Here is a 20,955-nt window from a genome sequence, read left to right on the forward strand (position 1 = left end):
GAGTTAGAAACATCGATGAGAGAGTCATCGATCAGCTGCCTCTTGCACACCCCCTACTGGGGATGTGCCCGCAACCAAGGTACATGCCCTAGTCCGGAATCCAACTTGGGTCCCTTTAGTTTAGTCCCCAAGCCAACGCTCTATCCATTGAGCCAAACCGGTTTCGGCGAGGGCACCCGATTTTAAAGTGAGGATTGCAAAGTACCGTTGTGGGGTGTCCGAAGAAGCCCCTAGGGGAAAGGTTCTCATGGGTCTAAGGGGATTGGGACCCGCCGTCTGGGCTAGGTTCCCATCTGCGGCGCCGTAACCACCGGCGCGACCGACCGGCCGGCTCCGCAGGCTTCCCAAGCCGGCACGGCGGCCGCGGGGCTGTGCCCGCCACCCAGGCGGCTCGCTCGCGACTCGGGCCTGGAACAGGACAAGAAATGGGAGCAGCGGCTAAATCGTCTTGAAAGCCCAGCGAGGAGACGATTCCTAACCGCCCAGAAGCCACGCCCTCCCCGGAACCGGACGTTTGCAGCCAGCACCACTTGTTGGTCTATTAATAAGGGGCGGGGATCAGAGGAAACTGCAACTCCCAGCATGCAGCGCGGAGCTTCCGGTTTCCGGCGGGAGAACCGTAGTGACTGTTTACACCGGCGGCCGTGCGGCCGGGTTCTTTCCGCGGGACGGGTGAGGGCACTGGGCCCCGGGCCGCGTGGGCCTGACTTATGTGACAAGTTAGCTGGTCCCATGGGAGCGGTGGGGTCGTAGCCAAAGAGAGTGTCTTCCCCACTACTAGCTGCTGGTGACCTTGTGCCAGTGAATTTCTGGGTCTTGGTTGCCTGGTCTGTAATAGGTGGACGAGAATGCCTGCCTCAGGGAACGATTGTGAGGATTAAATGAGCTAATACGGTAGGGTATGTAAAAAAATATATTTCCTCCCTGTCATGAATCTGGGGATGGAAGGTACCTTGAGGATGGCTTGGGGCCTGTTGAGCAGCCTGCCAATTTCACAACCTTTTCTTTCCTCTTCCCTACTAGAGCCTTTTGAAGCAATAATCATTATAACAAGGGCCTTTCTTGCCCTACAAGATTATTCCACCCTCAGAATTTCTTTTTAAAAAAATATATTTTATTGATTTTTTACAGAGAGGAAGAGAGAGAGATAGTTAGAAACATCGATGAGAGAGAATCATCGATCAGCTGCCTCTTGCACACCCCTTACTGGGGATGTGCCCACAACCAAGGTACATGCCCTTGGCCGGAATCGAATCTGGGACCTTTCAGTCCGCAGGTCGACGCTCTATCCACTGAGCCAAACCGGTTTCGGCCACCCTCAGAATTTCTGATACATTTTTTTAATACCTATATGTGCCAGGCACTGGGACAGTAATGGAAAAAAAAAAAAAAAATCTAATCTTTGCTTTCAAGGGCCTCCAAGAATGGGTTGGGGTGGTGTGAGATTGGGAAGTAAATAGATATAACTCTTTGCCCTGAAAGAATGTGGGGACAGCGAAGGAAAGGCAGTGAGGATAGAAGAGGTGGTATTTGTATTGGTTTTTATAGGAGTTTGCTGTTTTGCTAAGAGGACAAAGAGAATAGGAATTACAAGGAGAGTTAACAGATGAGTGGGAGTTGTAAAGTGAGGAGTTTTGTTTTGAATGGGGAGTTAGTGGGAGTCGGACAAGGTTCTGTTGGCAGGAAGGCTGGCAGAGGGAATAGATATGATTGTTTTTGTAATGTAAGCCAGGCTGTGGAGTTTAGTCTTATTCATAAAGGTGATTTTGAGTCATTGGAGGATTTCTAAGCAAAGGAGTAACTTGATCAGATCTATGTTTTTAAATGTGTTGGGTGGCAGCATGGATGTTTGATAGCAAGAGGCAAGAGTCAGAGAACTTGTTAAAAAGCTCTTGCAATAGTTCAAGCAAGAGATGTGATGAAAATCAGAGGTGAGGAGTGCACATAAAGGAGAGAAGGTTGGGTGATCTCATTTGAACCTCACACTATTCCTATTAGGTGGGCTAGTGTTTTTTTGTTTTGTTTTGTTTTGTTTTTGTCTACTTTAAAGATGGAGAAACTGAGGCCTAGAGAGCTGAAGTTCCTTGCTGTCCATCATAGAATGAGTAAAGAGAGGGACCCCAGATTCTAGTTCTGGTTTGATGCTGCATCCTGTGCTTTTTCAGCAGTGTCACACTGAATTATCTCTCATTCAGCCTTTAGGTGGGGTGTGGGTGGGGTAGGGTGGTGATCTGTCCTTTAACCACTAAGGGCTCATTTTCTTTACAGGGAGAAAGAGAGAGCGTGAAAGAGAGAGGATGTCTCTCTCAGATTGGCACCTGGCGGTGAAACTGGCTGACCAACCACTTGCCCCAAAGTCTATTCTTCGGTTGCCAGAGACAGAACTGGGAGAATACTCACTGGGGGGCTATAGTATTTCATTTCTGAAGCAGCTTATTGCTGGCAAACTCCAGGAGTCCGTTCCAGATCCTGAGCTGATTGGTGAGTCTTGGTGAACTAGGGATGGGCTGCTGCTTTGATCTCTTTTTGGGGAGGATACTTGTGGAATTACAAGGGTAAATTAAGAATTTGGAATTTGTTGCCTCATAATGTTAATACTTCTGAAAAGTGAATTTTGGGTGAAAAGAAGCACAAATCAAATAATAAAACTAGCCCTGGCCAGTTTTGCTCAGTGGTTAGCATGTTGGCCTAGGGACTAAAGGGTCACAGGTTTGACTCCTGGTCAAAGGCACATGCCTCAGTTGCAGGTTCAACCCCCAGCCCTGGTTGGGGCAAAGGTGCGAGGCAACCAATTGATTTTACTCTCTCATGTGGATGCTTCTCTCTCTCTCTCACCCTCCTGCTTCCCTTCCACTCTGTTAAAAAATCAATGGGAAAAGTACTCCGGTAAGGTTTTAAAAATAAATAAAACTATTGGTTGCCATTTTAGTTGTGTTATTATACTGAACTACTTTATCACAAAGTTTTTGTTTGTTTGTTTTAAAAAATATATATTTTATTGATTTTTTACAGAGAGGAAGAGAGAGGGATAGAGAGTTAGAAACATCAATGAGAGAGAATCATCATCAATCAGCTGCCTCTTGCATACCCCCCACTGGGGATTTGCCTACAACTAAGGTACATGCCCTTGACTGGAATTGAACTTGGGACCTTTTAGTCCGCAGGCCAACGCTCTATCCACTGAGCCAAACCAGTTTTGGCTATCTAATCATGATGTAGAATTCTTTCTCTGAAAGAGCAAGAATTTGGAGTGGGAAAAGGAAGGAGGAGATGGTCAGGGAAAGCCATCAAACGACATTTTGAGTTTGGGCCTAAGGAATTATGAAAAAGATTTTTTGGTTGATTAGTTAGAGGGAAAGCAATAAAAAAGGAAAGGAAGATGGCAAGGCCATTCTAGGTGGAGGAAGAAGGAATTAAATATAACAACTAAATTATATTATAAAAATATATAATCGCTAAGAGATCCAACAGACAAAAAGTGTGTTTTTAGTCATAAAAACACTGGGTTCAGCCCAGCCAGTGTTGCTCAGTGGTTGAGGGTTGGTCCATGAACCAAGAGGTCACAGTTCGCTTCCCGGTAAGGGCACAGGCTTGTGTTGCAGCCAGGCTCAATCCCCAATGCATGCAGGAGGCAGGTGATCCATGATTCCCGCTCATTGATGTTCTTATTTCTCTCCCTCTCCCTTCCACTATGAAATTAATAAAAAAAAACATTTAAAAAGCAAAATACTGGGTTTATCCTTTTTTGTTGTTACATTTTCCCATTTATTAGTATTTAAGTTGAGCAGTCTCCACAATGTTAAGCCCTATAGCTTTCTTGTACATAGAACCTGTATTTTTTGAGTTTGTATTTGCTAACAATTGTTATTAAAATGTATTTATTAAGACTACTTTGTAAGCATTTATCATTCTCCAGCTATTTGTCTAATCAAAATAAGGTTCTTGGGGGACAGAAAACACATAAATTGTTTTGAGGGGCAAAGTATAAATGGACAGTTCTTTTTTTTTAGATCTAATCTACTGTGGCCGGAAGCTAAAAGATGACCAAACCCTTGACTTCTATGGCATTCAACCTGGGTCCACAATCCATGTTCTTCGCAAGTCTTGGCCAGAGCCTGATCAGAAACCAGGTGACTGGCAGTTGGCCCTTAGACAGGCAGAGCTTCCGTAGTATCAAGGGAAGGGTCTAGGTTTTTGAGGCACAGGTCTGGGTGGACAGCCAGGTTGTGTCTCCTTGCTTTTTTATTTCATAATTATTGAAATGGTAATAGAGGATATCTTTATTACCTATTGGGTTGGATGGCATTAATAAAACAAAATGCAGTTTTGATCTTGTGGCCAACACTAACAGATGGGAATTTTGTTTCTCTACTTTTTAAGTTCATCATCCACTGTTTTAATGGGGTGGGAAGTGTGTGCATATTTAAACTACTTTAGGTTAATAGTTTATTTCTTGATGAATTTTGTATCTTTTTGTTATTGTTCTTACTAGAAAAAAGCTGGGGCCCTGGTCAAGGTTTCGGGTTTGATCCCAGGTCAGGGGACATACAAGAATCAATCAAGGAATACATAAATAAGTGGGACAAATTGATGTTTCTCTCTTCCTCTCCCTCTCTCAAACCAATAAATAAAAAAGAGAAAAAGAAAAAAGCTGGGAAATCCTGGCATTCCTCTAATGCAGCAATTTTCAACCAATGTGCCACAAGAATTTTTTAAACATGCAATACCTGACTGACTTCTTTTCTCTTAGATTATCAAATAAAAAAATGACAATAGCTAATACAATAGCCATACAGTTACATGGATCAGTTACACAGGAGTGGGCAAAAGTGGGTTTACAGTTTTCGTGGGGAAAAATATATAGAAATATATAACACAACTGCAAATCTACTTTTGTCCATCTCATACTTTTTTTCCGGATTAGCACAAATACATTTTTGGTGTGCCGCAGAATTTTAGTTTGTGTGCCATCAGATGACACAGGTTGAAAATTGCTGCTCCAAGCCGTAGTTCTCTTGTTGGCAAATTTTCCAGCAAACTGCCTCAGGCAGTGACTTGTTTAGTCAGCTCATTTCCACCTGCTATAGTGGGAATGTATCTTTCTGAAACTTGAAAATATTCTAATAGTATTAAAGAGCTCTTAGAGAAAACATACAGAATCTCTAATGTATTTTGGACTTATTAATAAAAGGTGCTGCTTGGAATTTATAATGTAAATTTTGCATCTGTGTTTTAAAAGCCTCCCCAACAATAAAGCTAGGTTATATAAACTGTTACACTGTCAGTTTGATATTTTTATAATGTTTATGATTGCTATGACTAGTTATCAGCTGAGAATTTACCCTTTTCAATTCTAAACATAAAGGAGAAAGATCTTTTGCAAACTGATGGGAAGTGAGAAAGAGAAAGGTAGTCTTTGATATCCAGAGGTTGGCCTGATCCTCAGTTAGGCCTTGGGACATTAACCATTTCAAATCACCAATATCTACAAGGCCACTCAGGGACCATAGTGGGTCAAGAAAAAAACAACAAATAACATTGTACAGATCACAAAATTACAAAATATCCCTGTATTCTGGCTATTATGAATGATTACTGCTTCTTCCCAATTATACTTTTGCCTTGTTCTAGTTTTCCTTCTAGGTGAGAATTAAGATACCCAATCATAAAATCACCCTATTTCCTGACCGCATCCAATTTAAAGCAAAACCCCACTTCCTTAGTCTTCCCCCAGGGAATCCAAGAGCATTCTCCTCTGTAAGGAGCAGTAAGTTCAATTTGTGCAATTGCAAGTGAGCCCCTCTGGTCTTTGGCGAGAAGGCATTGCCAGAAGGAAAGTAACATTTGTTGCTTCTTCCAGCCAGATTGTGTCTCCTTGCTTTTTCATTTCATAATTACAGTGGCCCTGCAGGATAGGTAACAAAATTAGCATTTTATAGATGAGCAAAAAGAGGATTAAAAGGGCATTTATTCAAGGTCACCTACTTAGAAAATTAATGCAAAGCTGGGATGTTCATGCAGGTTTTCCTGGCTCAAGAGGTCGTGTTCTTTTTACTGGGCTGGCTGCCTCCCACTTCCAAAAAGTGAGATTAGCTCAGAGATGTCATAGAAACAACCATGACTCTTAACCAATTATTGGTTTAAGATATTAAGAGTCCTTTTTCTCTCCCCTCTTCCTGGAGATTTATTTTGGAAACAAGTGGACTTTTTATTAGGAAGTTAACATATACTTTTAGATCTGGAAAAGAAACATTTTAGATACTGTATCTTTGAGTACTTTTCCAAAAGGAAGCACATTTTGTTTCCCTGCCAGATTAGCACCTGTAAGAGGAGAATCTGTCAAACCTTCCTTTCCCTCCTGGATCCCTGGAAGGTTACAAATCTCTTCAGGATCTTCATTAGCTTCCTATTTGAGCAGGGATGTGTACCCCAAGCTCCAGCCACAACAAAAGACTCTGTTTCTTCAGGGCACCTCATATTATTTCTCCATGCCTTCACACATGTTCTTGCTTAAACGTGGACTACCTTCTCTCACTAACAAACATCAGCTCTACCTTAAATACCCTCTCAAATGGTCTCTTCTGGGGAACAACTCTGTCCTAGCTGTCCCTCTCAGTAATGGCTATCTGCCTCCTGTTCCTAGTGCTGGGGACCGCATCTCTGCTGCGGTCCTCAGCATGGTATTTTGTAATAGTGTGGTTTTTGTTTGATCTAGTCTTTCTCCTGCTGTCCTAAGAGTCCACGATGTCAAGGACTCTTATTTTTTACATTCTTGTGCCTTGGCCAAAACCAAGCATGGAGTAAATGCTTAGTATATATTTGTTAAATAAATAAATTAGGTAATTTACTTAAGATAAATATTTTCAGGAGAAATAATTCTCACAATTAGAACTACAGGTAAAGATGTGGTTCTACATGGTGATGCCCTGGCGTTTGACAGTCTACAGTCTACACAGTCACTAGTATCTATCCCAGGTGAGGGTAACCACATTTCTAAAAGTGTGACCCAGAGTGAACTTTTTACATACTCCCCCTTTTTACCTACATTTCTACGCTTATGAAATGGGCTGATGTCCTAGAGCAACCAACTAAAACTAAGACAGCTGCTAAACTTTCCCTTATATATGAACTTTGAGTCCCAGTGAAACATGTGATATCAAGCATGTGATGAAAGTTTGTTAAGAATCCTAGAAGTACAGTGTATATTCTTTGTTCCTCTTGTATTTTTTAAAAAATTCAAAATATTAAGGAAGCCTGAAAGAATATATCAAAGAGAAAACAATATTTTTTTAAACATATTGTGTCAGTGTAGCTCAAGCATGTCAAACTCGCAGTCTGCGGGCCTCAATGAATATTTTTGTGGCCCAGCCAATATAACAGAATGTAAGAAACATTTTAATAAGAATATTGTAACTTAATTTTTACGATATCCTATTATACATAATTATTAATAACAAACTACAACATTTGCTAATGACTGATTACTATAATCGTGCTGCATTTATTTCCCTTATGTGCCTTATGGGCAGGTGCACCATTTCTCCACTAATACTGGCAGCGAATTTTTTAACAGCCTATTGCCATGCCATTGCCTTTGCACTGACTTGTTTGGTGTGCACAACAGGAAATATTTCACTTTCTGAGGACAAAAAAAATAGGTTTATTTGCATTATGCTTATTAATTTGGGCAGTTATTCAGTGTCTGGTAAGTTAATGTTCAAGAAAAAAATTAATTTTTATTAAAAGTTTCTATTATTATATGTTAACAATGACTCATTTAATTCAGCCCTTTTTTTCAGCATGTCTGTATTGAAATAAACCTACATTTCTATGAAAATTGAAGCTTTTGTGTGTTTTTTTTGTTTTTTGTTTTTTTGTGACCCACATAAACTTGAACCTTGTTTATTTGGCCCGTGTTAGCCTTTGAGTTTGACATGCTTTGGTGAAGCTCTGTATTGTTCAAATGACTTGCAGCACTTAGTGTTTTAAAGCATTGTGTAAACTACTGAGTTGGTTATACCTGTGTAAGAAGTCTAGAATTTCTGCAGTGTGGTGTTGATCAGAACAGTTTCTTTCATGTGATAAGATTTCCCTCTCCTGAAACTTGGACTAATTATCAATGACGATGCTTAAAAGGGCAGTTTTTACATTTGTGTCATAAATGGGTTTTCTTGAATGGACATTCACATTCTTAGTGGGATGATGAGGGAGGGAACCTGCAGACCAGGCTGTACCTGGACACGTGTTCTGTGTCTGCAGCACTGGCAGGGCTTGGGCTGTTGGGTAATTGTGTGTCTTATCCACAGAACCTGTGGACAAAGTGGCTGCCCTGCGGGAGTTCCGGGTGCTGCACACTGCCTTGCAAAGCAGCTCTTCCTACAGGGAGGCGGTGAGTTTGCTACAGCCTCCTGCCTGAGATTTGCCAGGCCTGCAAGAGAGAGTGTGAATGCTGTAGACTGGTGTAGAGTGGGAGCTGGGAGCCCGTTGCCATGGCTACAAAGATTTCCTTGAGGAGTTTTTGCCATGTCTGTGGGTCTCTGTAGAGTCCCCCTAACCCTCTTCTTCCCCCAAAGAGGCTGTATCAGCTAGGTATTGTTGATTGCCATCTAATGAAAATGATACAACTTCTGATACTGGCTTCACAGAATGAATATGATTACAGCCAAAGAATCTGCATATGGTTTCTGCTGGGCCTCATTCTTGGAAATAGTCTGAACTGCCTGCCCACTGCTCCTTACCTGGATTTCCTTACTGGGAAATACACTTATGTCTTTCTATACGAGAGTTGATAAGCAAAAAAGTAGTACAGCTGAAACTTCCCAATATATGAATATGAAATGATAACTCTGCAGTGATTAAAAAGAACTTTGGCCCTAGATGGTTTGGCTCAGTGGATAGAGCATTGGCAACCAATTGATGTGTCTTTCTCACATCAATGTTTATCTCTGTCTCTACCCTTCCTTTCCACTCTCAAAAATTAATGGAAAAATATCCTGGGTGAAGATTAACCAAAAAGAAGAAGAAAGCACATACACACACACACACACACACACACACACACACACACACAAAAAAAAAAAAAAAACAAAAAAAAAAACAACAACAACAAAAAAACTTGGGATCAAAGGAAGCTTTGTTATTGGCTTGTAATGAGAACTTTTAATTTTGGAAGCTTTAAAAGTATAGATGGGGGGGCCAAAACTGGTTTGGCCCAGTGGATAGAGCGTCGGCCTGCGGTCGATTCCTAGGTTCGAAAGGTCCCAGGTTCAATTCCAGGCAAGGGCATGTGCCCAGTAGGGGGTGTGCAAGAGACAGCTGATCGATGATTCTCTCTCATCAATGTTTCTAACTCTCTATCCCTCTCTCTTTCTCTCTGTGAAAAATCAATAAAATATACTAAAAAAAAAAAAAAAAAAAAAAAAAAAAGAAGAAGTATAGATGGGGGAAGGACTAGAGATGGAAGGTTTACTGTGATACTGCCTTTAAAAAAAAATGGTTTCCCCTCCAGTAAGCCAAAATCTCAGAGAAGAGGTTCATCTGTTTCCTGAACTGTTGTTTTACTGTGGTGGTGTATGTGCAGCACTTAGAGGGAGGGAGCACTTCAGCGGAGTGTGGGAATTTGCTGAGTGGATTAAGCTCAGTCCTCCCCATTTCTCCTGCAGGTCTTCAAGATGCTCAGCAATAAGGAATCTCTGGATCAGATCATTGTGGCCACCCCAGGCCTCAGCAGTGACCCCATTGCTCTTGGTAAGTACAGAACTGAATTTGAGGCAATAGGAGTTGTTGGAGAAACAGAAACTAGAAGGTGGCAATTGCCCTAAAAAGACTCTGACCATCTTTTGAGGAATCACTGGTCTTGTTGAAGGAGGGGAGAACCAAGATGTGATACATATACCGAGCCTTCCAAGAGCTGTCAGCCCCTCAGAGAAATCATGGCCTGACCAACATCATAAATCATGGCCTGACTAACATCATAAAATAGCCGAAACCGGTTTGGCTCAGTAGATAGAGCATCCGCCTGCAGACTGAAAGGTTCAATTCCGGTCAAGGGCATGGACCTTGGTTGCGGGCACATCCCCGGTGGGGGGGTGTGCAGGAGAAAGCTGGTCGATGATTCTCTCTCATCGATGTTTCTAGCTCTCTATCCCTCTTCCTTCCTCTCTGTAAAAAATTAATAAAAAACATATTTAAAAAAAAATCAGACTCTAAGGATGTCAGATGAGGGCAGCAGTTGGCCCAAACCACAGTAATCAGGGAAGGCTTCCTGCACACACTCCTTGATGGATAAGGAAGAACCCAGAGATATGGGGAAAAGAAGCTGGCATTCAGCACACAGTCTGTGACTTAAGTGCAGGGAGGTAGCAGGCAGGGAACAAGATGGAGACCACTCAGTCGTGCTGCTTGATGTTTTGTTTCTTCCACTTCTTACATGGGTGCTTTGTGTCTCCTTGGAGCCAGTTGCTCTGAGGCTCTTCTCCCTCCTGGATCTGGCTAAGTTTCAGTCTCTGAGATGAACCCTATTCTCCTTAGGGGTTCTCCAGGACAAAGACCTTTTCTCTGTCTTTGCTGATCCCAACATGCTTGATACGTAAGTATACCCTTCTTACTAAAGAGTTCCCTGTTTCTCCTCAAATGGTTGCACCAGAGCCTGATTATTGCCCTGGATTCTGCTCATGGAGCCCAGTCCCTGTCTACCCCTAAACCTACTTTCTAAATATGTCAGGAGGTGAAAAGAGCAGGAATGCTATGTGGGAACCTGTTGTTGTGGAGATGAAGCAGGGTTTGAGGGAGGTGGCCTTGTGGGCTAGGCTCAGATTAGCTCTCACTTAGTAGCTATGAAAGATTCTTTAAAGCACAGGAAGCTGGGAAAGGAAGCAGGTGCATCAATCCTTATTGTTTTAGAGCTGGAAGGGCCGGCAGAGGTTATGTCTCTATTTTGCAAGTGAATAAAACAGCTCTCCCTCTCCTACTCCCCAAGAGAAAAGAAGGGACCTATCAAAGGTTGCCCAGGGAAGTAGTACTAGGGTCGAGACCAGAAACTGACCACTGAGCCTCTCAGGCTGTCCTATCCTATCCTGCCCAAGGGAATGTGAGGCATCTAAAGTGGATCCCAGGACTGAAGGCCTTGCCATTGTTGCTAGGGACAGAGCAGAAGAGGACAAAGTGAACTGAAAGGAGGTGCTGAAGACTGAGAAATTTAGGGGCAGACACAGGCGGCATGATAGTTATGAGGGCCACCCAGACTTTTGTCAAGGCGAGGGTGCCCTCCTTATTCACCCTTGGGTTTCTTCTTGCTCCTGTTCCAGGTTGGTACCTGCTCACCCAGCCCTAGTCAATGCCATTGTCCTGGTTCTGCACTCGGTGGCAGGCAGCACGCCGCTACCGGGGGCGGACTCCTCTTCCCGGAGCACACCCTCCAGCTCTTACCGGGACATGCCAGGTGAGTCAGGAGAGTGTTGTGCAGGCCCCCTCAGGAGCCAGCAGTATCTCAGGAAAATGCTTTAATCAGCAGCTATGTATAGCGCTGGCAGAGGGTGTTCCGTGGGGATTCTCGGTTTGAGTCCGGGAGTGCATCTGTCCTGTCATTTTCCAAGGAGAGAGATGAAAATATGAATTCGGAGAGTATCTGAACTGAGATTCTGGAGCTATGCCCGTGCCTTTCTGTTCTTCCTGAAATCTGTTCTCCCTCTTCCAGGTGGTTTCCTGTTTGAGGGGCTTTCTGATGATGAGGACGACTTTCACCCAGTAAGTCGCCTGGCTGCCTGCCCTTTGGGGAACCTGGTGCCAGGGATGCTCTCCTCCCTGGGACCCAGAGCCCAAGCTGTGAGGTAGTCATAGGCCCTTTAGTGGCCAAGTCTGTGTCATACTATTGCTTCTGAACTTGGCAGCAGGGGTTGAGAGGGTATCTGTGATTGTCACAGGACCACTTTCCTGATTCTGTGTGCCTGTCTTCTCCAGAGAGCCAGGTCCATGCCCTCTAGCAGCGCACCCAGCTCCCGCCCAGCTTCCTTGGGGTACAGTGGAGCTGCCGGACCCCGACCCATCACCCAGAGTGAGCTGGCCACTGCACTGGCCCTGGCCAGCACTCCAGAGAGCAGCTCTCACACGCCGACTCCTGGCACCCAGGTATGGAGAGAGGATCGGAAGATAGGGGCTGGGCCCCAGGAGAGAAGTTCTCCAGTGGCAGAATGGATTTGCCCTTGCTGAACCTGGTGCTAGATCTGGTTTGAGCTGAACTCTGCCTGGACCCTCATTTCTCACTGTGAGACCTTTTTCTCCCTTGCCTTTAGGTGTGGCACAGTCCTGATTGATTCTTCCTCTTAGTAGTTTAGGAAAACCTCTCTCACATAAAGTGCGCTTCCCTATCCCTGACAGGGACCAGCCCTCAATGGCCTAATATTCCTAATGATAGTTACTACAGCTTCCAGTGCTTGGATCCTAGGCTGTTGGGGGCTCAGTTTCATTCCTTAGAGCGGAAAAGAATGGAGCTCTTTCTGCCCATCTTATGAGCCTTTAGGTACCTCTGTGTGGTTTTGTCTTGCAGGCCCCTGTGGGGAGGCAATAGTTGGGCACCCCAGGAGCACTATGAGGTGATGTGACAGTAGTAGGTATGTGCTGGGAGATTGAGATGGTTCAGAGGGTGGCCTTGACCACTGGTTTGTTTCTAGGGCCATTCCTCCGGGACCTCACCAATGTCCTCTGGTGTCCAGTCAGGGACGCCCATCACCAATGATCTCTTCAGCCAAGCCCTACAGCATGCCCTGCAGGCCTCTGGGCAGCCCAACCTTCAGGTCAGTCTTCCTACTCCTGGTGCCCATGCGGCTTTCCTGGTTACTTTGGCTACCAGGTTTTTTTCTGCTCTCTGGGGGGCCTTCCCATTTGACATGTTTCACTCCAGGTACAGCCCAGGCATGGTAGCATAGCGGGAAGATACTCCAAGTAGGGGCGATTGTCCCTGTGACTTCCACTCCTGTACCCAGTGACCATGGCCTGACTCCACTGATCACCTGGCTTGGATACTTATGGTAGTTTTGGTCAGTTCTGTCATTCCGTGAGCATTGCCTGAGCACTGAGCATGTAAATACTGAGCCTGGGCCCCGGGTCCTGTTCCGAGATAGAGATGAGCTGTCCTCATTCCTGCCACAGAGGAGCATTAGGTAGTTAGGTACTGAGCTTGATGAGCAACAGGGTGAGAAGCCTGCCCCAGGCTTGAAGTGATAGTCAGACAAAACTTGTCTGAAGAAGGGGTGTTTAAACTGTTTGTCAAAGAACTAGTTAGAGTTTAGCCAGGCAGGGAAGTGGGTGTTTGGGGTGGAGGGATCATGTCCAGGCATGTGTGGAACAGGGACATGTGACAAACTCAGAACTACAAGGCCCTACGCAATGTCCTTGTGGAGAAGATCCTGAGATAATAGTTAGAGAAAAGGAGATCAGGCGCCTGCCTGAGCGTGAGATCCAGAGTGCCTGGTAGGGTAACTAGGCTTGATCCAGTAATCACTAGAGGGCCGAGGGGGTTTTAAGCAGAGTGACACCATCTGCTGTGCTTCATGGCATGGTCACCTTAGCAGCTAACTGGAAGATTGGGTTTTATTGCATGTTTTCGTGCACAGCTGTCTGCTTCACAGTTTTCTTTGCTGCTCACAGTAAGTGTTGGGATGAACATCATTTCTGGAACATGTCAGGGTCAATAAGCCAGGAAGTGGTAGAGACCAGGTTCAAGCCATGTGGTTTTGTCTATCCCATGCAGCCCAGGCGGACGGTGAGGGGAATGGGAGCTTGTCTTTTCAATTTATTATTATTTTAAAATACATTTTTATTGATTTCAGAGAGAAAGGGAGAGGGAGAGAGAGGGAGAAACATCAGTGATAATAGAGAATCATCAATTGAATGCCTTCTGCAGGCCTCTTACTGGGGATTGAGCCCACAACTCAAGCATGTGCTCTGACTTGGTTGTGGGCACATCTTCAGGAGGCAGCTGATCAATGTTACTAACACTCTATCCCTCTCTCTTCCTCTATGTAAAATATCAATAAAATATTTAAAAAAAATAGTCAAACAGCAAATTGGAAGGAAATCCAGTGGCGGGGGGGGGGGGGGGGGGGAATCCCTGATACATAGAGGGTCCAGTAAATTAGGACCAACAACTACATGTTGACTATTTTTGGAAGTGCAGTGTAGACGGCATCTTCAGGATATGCCTAAGGCTGGAGCAAGGCTGCCACCCTGTCTACATGAAAAGGAAGAGACCATGAATAGACTACAGTTAAGCCATGCAATTCCTCGCAGTCTCACTTCTCAGAATTTATTTGGAGATGTATATACGTGAAGAAGACATTTGTACAGAATCAGCCACTGCCATTGTCCCTTCAATGGCAAAGGGTTGGAAATAGTCCAGTTACCGTACGTTTCAGGACATCCATGGGTTAGAGTATTGTATGGTTTCTAGAGACCCGGTGCATGAGTTTGTGCATGAGTGGGGTCCCTTGGGGTGGCCTGTGGGGATTGGGCCCCATCTCATGCCCCTAGCCTTGCAGCCCTGCAGCCCTGCCTAGCACCCGACAGTGGCCTGACGCCGCCCTTTCACCTGCTCCACCATCCCACCTGTGGAGCCATCAATTGGGGCCGGGTCCCCTGCCCAGCTCCCTCAGTGCCTGGGAGCCAAGTGGCAGCCCCGCACCCCGCTGCTGCTGCTGGTTGCCATTGGCTGGGTGATCAGGCTCCTACTCAAACCCACCTTGGCCTGATGCCGCCCACTCACCTGCTCGACCATCTAGCCATAGTCCTGCTGTGGTCGGGGTCCACCCTGGCCAGCAAGCAGCACCTCCACTGTCACCTGCTGCTAGCACCACGTGGCTGAAGCCTGCCATGTTCTGTGCTGCCCTCTGGTGATCAGCACATGTCATAGTAAACAGTTGAACTATAGGTTGAACAATTTGCATATTGAACTTTTATCATATAGTATTAAAAAGTTCTTTATGTCCTTGGCTGGGTGGCTTGATTGGTTGGAGTATTGTCCTGTGACCAAAGCGTTGCTGTTCTATTCCCAGTCAGGGCACATACCTATTGTGGGTTTGTTCCCAGGTCAGGGTGCATATTTGGTAAGCAACTGATCAAAGTTTCTCTCTCTCTCCTCCTCCCTCTCTTCCTCTCTCTCTCTCTCTCTCTCCCTCTGTCTCTTTCTCTCTCTCTCTCTCTCTCTCTCTCTCTCTCTCTCTCCCTCTCCCTCTCCCTCTCCCTCTCCCTCTCCCTCTCCCTCTCCCTCTCTCTCTCTCTCTCTCTCTCTCCTCTCTGTCCTCTTCCTCTCTCCCTCTCCTCCTGTCCCCCTCCCCCTCCCTCTCCCCCTCCCTCCTTTCTTCCCTCCCTCCTTCTCTCCTTCTCTTCCTACCCCTTTCCCTTCCTTCCCTCTCTCGTCCTCTCTCCTTCCCTCTCCCTTTCCTTTCTCTAAAAAAAGGAAAGAAAAAAAGTTCTTTATTTTCTGGCATAAAGAGATGTCCAGGATACATTGAGAATGTTAAAAAGAGGGGTATAGATATAGAAGAGGAACATAAGAAAAGTATAAATACAGGAATATATATTTGTCTTCTCAAAATATAATTGGTTATCAGTTATGAGGTTGTGAGTGGATGAGAGTAAGACTTCACTATTTATTATGCTAGAACAAAATTTTTAAAATTTACCCTCCTCACTCCTCATGCATGTGCACGTTTGTGTCTGTTTATACATAGAGTAAGGAGAAAGAAAGTAATCTTTTGAACTTCAAACATTAAGTAATTTATGCTTTTGATCCTTAAGTTAAAATTTTCCTTTTTTTTATTGGATAAACTTTTAATTTGTTCTCTGAATCCACAGCCTCTCACGTAGTCTTATTAGATACCCTGTGTACTATGGAACTTCAAATCATTGAGTTTGCAATAGGAACCCACCCTTTCCTCTTCCCTCAAAGGATAGACCTAAGTGAATCTCCGTAGGATCCCAGCTAACAGTTTTTCCCTCTTCCTGTCTTTCTGCAGAGCCAGTGGCAGCCCCAGCTGCAGCAGCTGCGCGACATGGGCATTCAGGATGATGAGCTGAGCCTGCGGGCCCTACAGGCCACTGGGGGGGACATCCAAGCAGCTCTGGAGCTCATCTTTGCCGGAGGAGCCCCATAAACTCCTCCTTAACCCCAACAAACTACTAAGGTGGCTGCCCATGGGAGGCATTCCTGGAGGTGCCCCATCTGTCCTCTCCTTAATACACCTGATGGTTGACCTTTGCTTTGTCCAGTGCTTGGCCTTTCTGGCTGATCCATGTTGGTGGAAACAGTGGGGCAAGCGTGATGTGTGGGTCTTGGTGCTGCAATATTAGGGAGCAGAGCTGGCCCCTTCTGGGCCCTGGGTGGAGATTTTCAGTTCCATGTCATGGGATTCTGTTTGATGCCCACATTCTCTTTCTGGAGAAGTTTCTGGCGATAGTCCCCAAACCCTTTGGTACTCTGGGCTGTGGCATCCTCAGGAAGTGCCTAAGGCTGGAGCAAGGCTGCTGTTCAGTTTCCAGAGTGTCTGCTGTATTACTGCTGTGGCCAGAAGAAGTTTATGTTTCTGAGATGACTACAGTCTAGGCAGGGGCCAGGTATACTTTCAGAGAAGCAGGTAGGGGCAGCTTACCCTCCACAGCAATTCCTCTCTCAGAGGCTTCTAAAAAATTCCTTGTCTCCCATCCTAGTCTCACCAGGCACTCTTTTTAAAAAATGCTTTTTCTCACTTTTTTTGTTTTTGTTCATTAATCCTGACCTAGGGATATTTCCCCATTGATTTTTAGAAAGAGTGGAAGGGAGAGAGACAGAAATATCAATTTGAGAGAGACATCGATTGGTTGCCTTCGCACATCTCCAACTAGGTACATGCCCTTGACTGGAATTGAACCCGGGACCCATCAGTTCACAAGATGATACTCTACACTGAGCCTAACCAGATAGGGCTCACCGGGCATTCTTTGATGCCTGTTCTATAATGATGCCAGGATACAGGCTTCAGAACTGTGCCAGGAGGCAAGTACTCTTCTCTGTCCTGAAGGTGTAAATACAAGAGCACTTACATAACAATACTACACAGCAATACAACAGGCATAGGTCTTAGCTTTTATATTGCAGAGAGGGCACCAACCCCAAGCTGCTGTCTCATCTACCCGAGCTCTCGTTCCCCTTGGCACTGCATTCCTTGCCGCACTGCAAACATGCCCCAGTTGAATGAGTGGGTTTCATGTGCTTTGACTACTTGGTCAGGAGAAAAATTCTTCCCTTCAGATTGTGTTTCAGTAGGAAATTGCTCAGTGGACTGCTCTTGCCTGGTGCCTTTGGCAGGTGTTTGTTCCATTCATAGAATCACAACTATGGTTAGTTGGCTTCTGCTTGTCACCTGGGACCAAAGGTTTGACACTTATAGGCTGTCTACTGTGAGCTTTGTTCCCAGTCTTTACCTCTCAGCCCCCTTTCTGCTCCCTCTGCTAACTAGCATGGCTTCCATCAAGGAGACTAGTGCGATTCACTTGCTCCTTGATCTCCAGTGTTGGTCCTCAGCACATTCTGTTCTTCTCTTTGGATGACCTCCAGTGTGTCAGTGATATTCCTAAAGGGACATACTCAGGAGGATGCACTATTCCAGAAATAGCCCAAATGCCATAGTGTTCTTTCCTTCCTCCAGAAAATGTGAAGTCTCTCCGCATTCCCCTCTCAATCCTAGAATTAATGTTGAGAGGTGTTTGCATTGGCTGAGAAGACGGAATAAACCCACCAGGGCCCAGACCCATTTGTGCCTCAGTGGATTGCCTAGAGTCCAACTGCCTCTTGTGGTTGGGACAGAAACCAGGAAGACCTGTCTTTGAATCCAATGTCTCTTGCTGGTTTGTGGTAGAAACAAAGGCCAGTTTCATCTTCATGGCCTGTCTTGGTTAAATGGGGCTGACACAGCCCACTTGTCTCCATGGTACAGCTGACCTAGTGCTTGTTTCCTTTCTGTGGCATCTCATCCTCTGCCCTCAAGGGACTGCCTTCAAAGACACCAGGGCTCCTTAATTTCCTGCCCTATTATGCTGTGGAACATTGGGTAACCCTGCCCTGTCCCTAAAACCAACTCCTAAATACCAGTTATAGTATTTCATATTATTCCCAGAACTGAGCATCCCCACTACTTCCTTTTCCCCTCTTTGCCAGCTTTTTCCTCCAGGGTCTTGGCAAGTTGGCATTGCTTCCTGTTGCCAAGTTTTAAATATGTTGAGTTTGCTAAGGGCCCCTACTGAGCCTGTGCTTTCCATGGGTGAAGGACTTTTTCCTCACTGTTGTCCCCTTCACCCTATCAATAAATATTCAGCCTCTATTTTGTGCCAAGTGAGAAAGATGGGATCTTTGTTCTATCAGAAGCAGGTCAATGGTTAAACAGACAAACAGTTCATGGCTAATATCTGATGAGAACCAAACTAGGCTGGTCCAGTGGGTATGGGACTCATGATAGGGGAGCTAACTTGGGTTAGGGTTAGGAGCTCAGTATGTGATGGATAGTTTCATGGAGAAAGTGACATCTAAGCTGAGACCCAGAGAGTGAGGAGGAATTGAGTGGGAAGGTGTATATGCTGTGTGGGCTGGTAGTGCAGGAATAGGAGGTGGTGCAGAGTCTGATCAGGCTGAGAAGCTTGAGTTTAGTCTTGAGGGAAAAGAGCACCCTGTGGACTGCTTTAGGAAGGGCAGTGGGAGACCGGATGTTTATATGAGATAATCTGACAGCTGTGTGGAGGCTGGATTTTGGGGAAATGAGGCTGGGATTGGGAGACCAACTAGGAGATTCCAGCTGAAACATGGTAGGTCCTAGACTAGAGCTATAGCAGGGGAGCTGGGAGGAGAGGAGGGATGTGAGATGTGAAAAATTAGATGCAGGGAGAGGGGAAGGGAGAGAGAGAAGGCAGGCAGGATGTGAGTGTAGCTGGTAGTGCAACAAGAACAAATGGTTGGGGTTGGAATTTGGAATGCAAGTCCAATTTTGGACAAGTTAAGCTTGAGGTGCTATGGACAGCCATGTGGTGATGTCTCGTAGACAATTGGGTGTTTCTAGGATGTAGATAGTGATCAGGAAGTTGTAAGTTGAAAACTGGGCCTGTGTCGTGTGAGAAGAGTATTCAACTTTTTAGGCAAAGAGAGTAGGCATACACACTTTATAATAAATGGTGACTAATGGACATGGGACATGGAAGGGGCCAGGACCTGCTGCTTTTGAAAAGGTGAGAGCAGGAGTCATTTAAGCTTATGGAATGGAAGGACTGAACCGAGAAGGCTTGGCCAGTGGTGTGAGATGCCACAGAGAAACCTAGTAACAAAAGGGCTAACCTTGGATTTGCTGACTTGAGCCATGGTGACCTTGGGGAGATGTCACAGTGGAACTGGAGTCCAGTTGCAGGAGTTGAGGTCTGAATTGGGCAGGGCGGGGGTGGGGGGGGGGGTGGGGAGAAGTGGGGGCGGGCAGTGGAAGCTGGGAGGGCTGAGAACTCTAGTTGGTAGTTTGAGGGGAGAGGGGACTGAGTGAGCTTTTGCGGTTCAGCAGAGATGAAATTGGAATTGATCACAAAAACTTTTCTAGGAAGCGAAGGGGTGGGGGGTAAGAGACCCCGAAATAGAATATGCAAATATCTAGAGATGGGTGAGTTTCTGAACAGATCCCTTCTCCTAATATAACTCAAATTTGGGCTGGCACAGCTTGTTGGGCACATGGGCCCTGGTTCTGCTCCTCTTCTCAGCCCCATCTGGCCTGGGCCCCAGATCAAGCTTTCAGAGCCCTTCCCTGAGGTGGCCACATTGCCTCTGCCACAGGCCTTGGCAGTAAATGTTTGGTGAAGGATGAGTGTGGTGGCGGTTATTTAGGCCTCCCTCTATCTGCTTACCCAGCCTGCCCAAGCCCTTCTGGCTCTGGGCTGGGGTTAGGTCACTTTGGCTGTGCCCCTCATTTCCTTGGACCTGTCTCTGTGTGGCTCCTGTAGGCTCTGCAGTAACAGGATTTAGCTTCCTCCATACTTGAGACCAGTCACTGCCCTACTCTACCTTGGCAAAAATGGCTAACAACAATGGGGTACAATAGTGCTCATTTATCACGTATCCTCTCTGTGCCAGCCATTGAACTAAGTACTCACATATGCCATCTTAGTTGATCCTGAGAAGTAGGTATTATTTCCATTTACAGATAAGTGCTTCCTGTTAATGGGATGTGACTCTGCTGGGAAACTGGCCTTTCCAGAGCTTGGGTGGGATTGTATCAGTGCAGTCCCATCAATGTACCCACCTGGGGCATTGTGCCTGGCAGTCCTGGTAGCCACTCAAAGGAGTGAAGGATCTGTTCACCACTCATCCATCCTGGAAGTGCAGCTTGAATTTTGGAGAGAAATCAGGCTTCTAAGTCAGACCCACTGGGTTATGATCTCTTCCACAGACACCCTAACCTCTTGGAGCCTCAGTTGTGCCCTATTTTACAATTTCCTCAATTTATATGAGTGAATATTGACCATTTTTATATCAGTGATGCCAGGACACTCAGCTGGCCAGGTGAATAGATGACTTACAGAGTCAGGATCCTAACAACGAGGCAATCCTAACAAGAGGGACAGGAACAAGAACAATCTAGGGTCCTGTGATGGGGACTAGAAAACCAATTGCCTCATGGAGTATGGGGTCTCATTTATTCTCCTTGGCTCAGATTCAAACTCAATCTTTTTCACTGGGTTTCAGAAAGCTACTACTGGATGGGAATTGGCCAAGGATGACCCTGGGCTAAGATCAATAGGATTTTAACAGCCTGGTGTCTCATCTCATAAGGCAATGCCTTTGTAATCAGAAGGGACGAGGTCAGTCTTTCCAGCCCCTCTTAGTTGCTCAGTTTCCTCTAGCTGCGGCATTCTGGTTCAACATTAGATCGTTGAAGGAGGTGGGCACAAACTGGGCTG

General features: G+C 45.5%; 1 protein-coding gene across 2 annotated transcripts; it reads left to right on the top strand.

Moving 5' to 3' along the window:
- The first annotated feature begins 558 nt into the window (after window positions 1-558).
- On the top strand, window positions 559-16,252 carry UBL7 (ubiquitin like 7). Of its 2 annotated transcripts, none has more exons than XM_084906164.1 (11): window positions 559-672; window positions 2,269-2,481; window positions 4,011-4,130; window positions 8,307-8,389; window positions 9,663-9,747; window positions 10,531-10,588; window positions 11,307-11,440; window positions 11,696-11,745; window positions 11,959-12,126; window positions 12,669-12,791; window positions 16,011-16,252. In XM_084906164.1, the coding sequence occupies exons 2-11, from the start codon at window positions 2,298-2,300 to the stop codon at window positions 16,146-16,148; spliced, it is 1,143 nt and encodes a 380-aa protein (XP_084762290.1). In that variant the 5' UTR covers window positions 559-672; window positions 2,269-2,297; the 3' UTR covers window positions 16,149-16,252. The 2 variants fall into 2 exon arrangements, with proteins under 2 accessions (XP_084762290.1, XP_084762291.1); XM_084906165.1 differs by having other exon boundaries at window positions 650-899.
- Window positions 16,253-20,955: the final 4,703 nt, after the last annotated feature.

The sequence above is a fragment of the Pipistrellus hanaki genome (genome assembly GCF_964339955.1).
Source record: "Pipistrellus hanaki genome assembly, chromosome: 1".
In the NCBI taxonomy this organism is placed as follows: Eukaryota; Metazoa; Chordata; class Mammalia; order Chiroptera; family Vespertilionidae; genus Pipistrellus; species Pipistrellus hanaki.

What these genes read in the sequence shown, in the direction of transcription:
- UBL7 (XM_084906164.1), top strand. Translation starts at nt 2,298, where the DNA reads ATGTCTCTCTCAGATTGGCACCTGGCGGTGAAACTGGCTGACCAACCA. An exon ending in GATCCCAACATGCTTGATAC is followed by an intron (nt 10,589 to 11,306) that starts GTAAGTATACCC and finishes CTCCTGTTCCAG; the next exon opens with GTTGGTACCTGCTCACCCAG. An exon ending in CTCTTACCGGGACATGCCAG is followed by an intron (nt 11,441 to 11,695) that starts GTGAGTCAGGAG and finishes TCCCTCTTCCAG; the next exon opens with GTGGTTTCCTGTTTGAGGGG.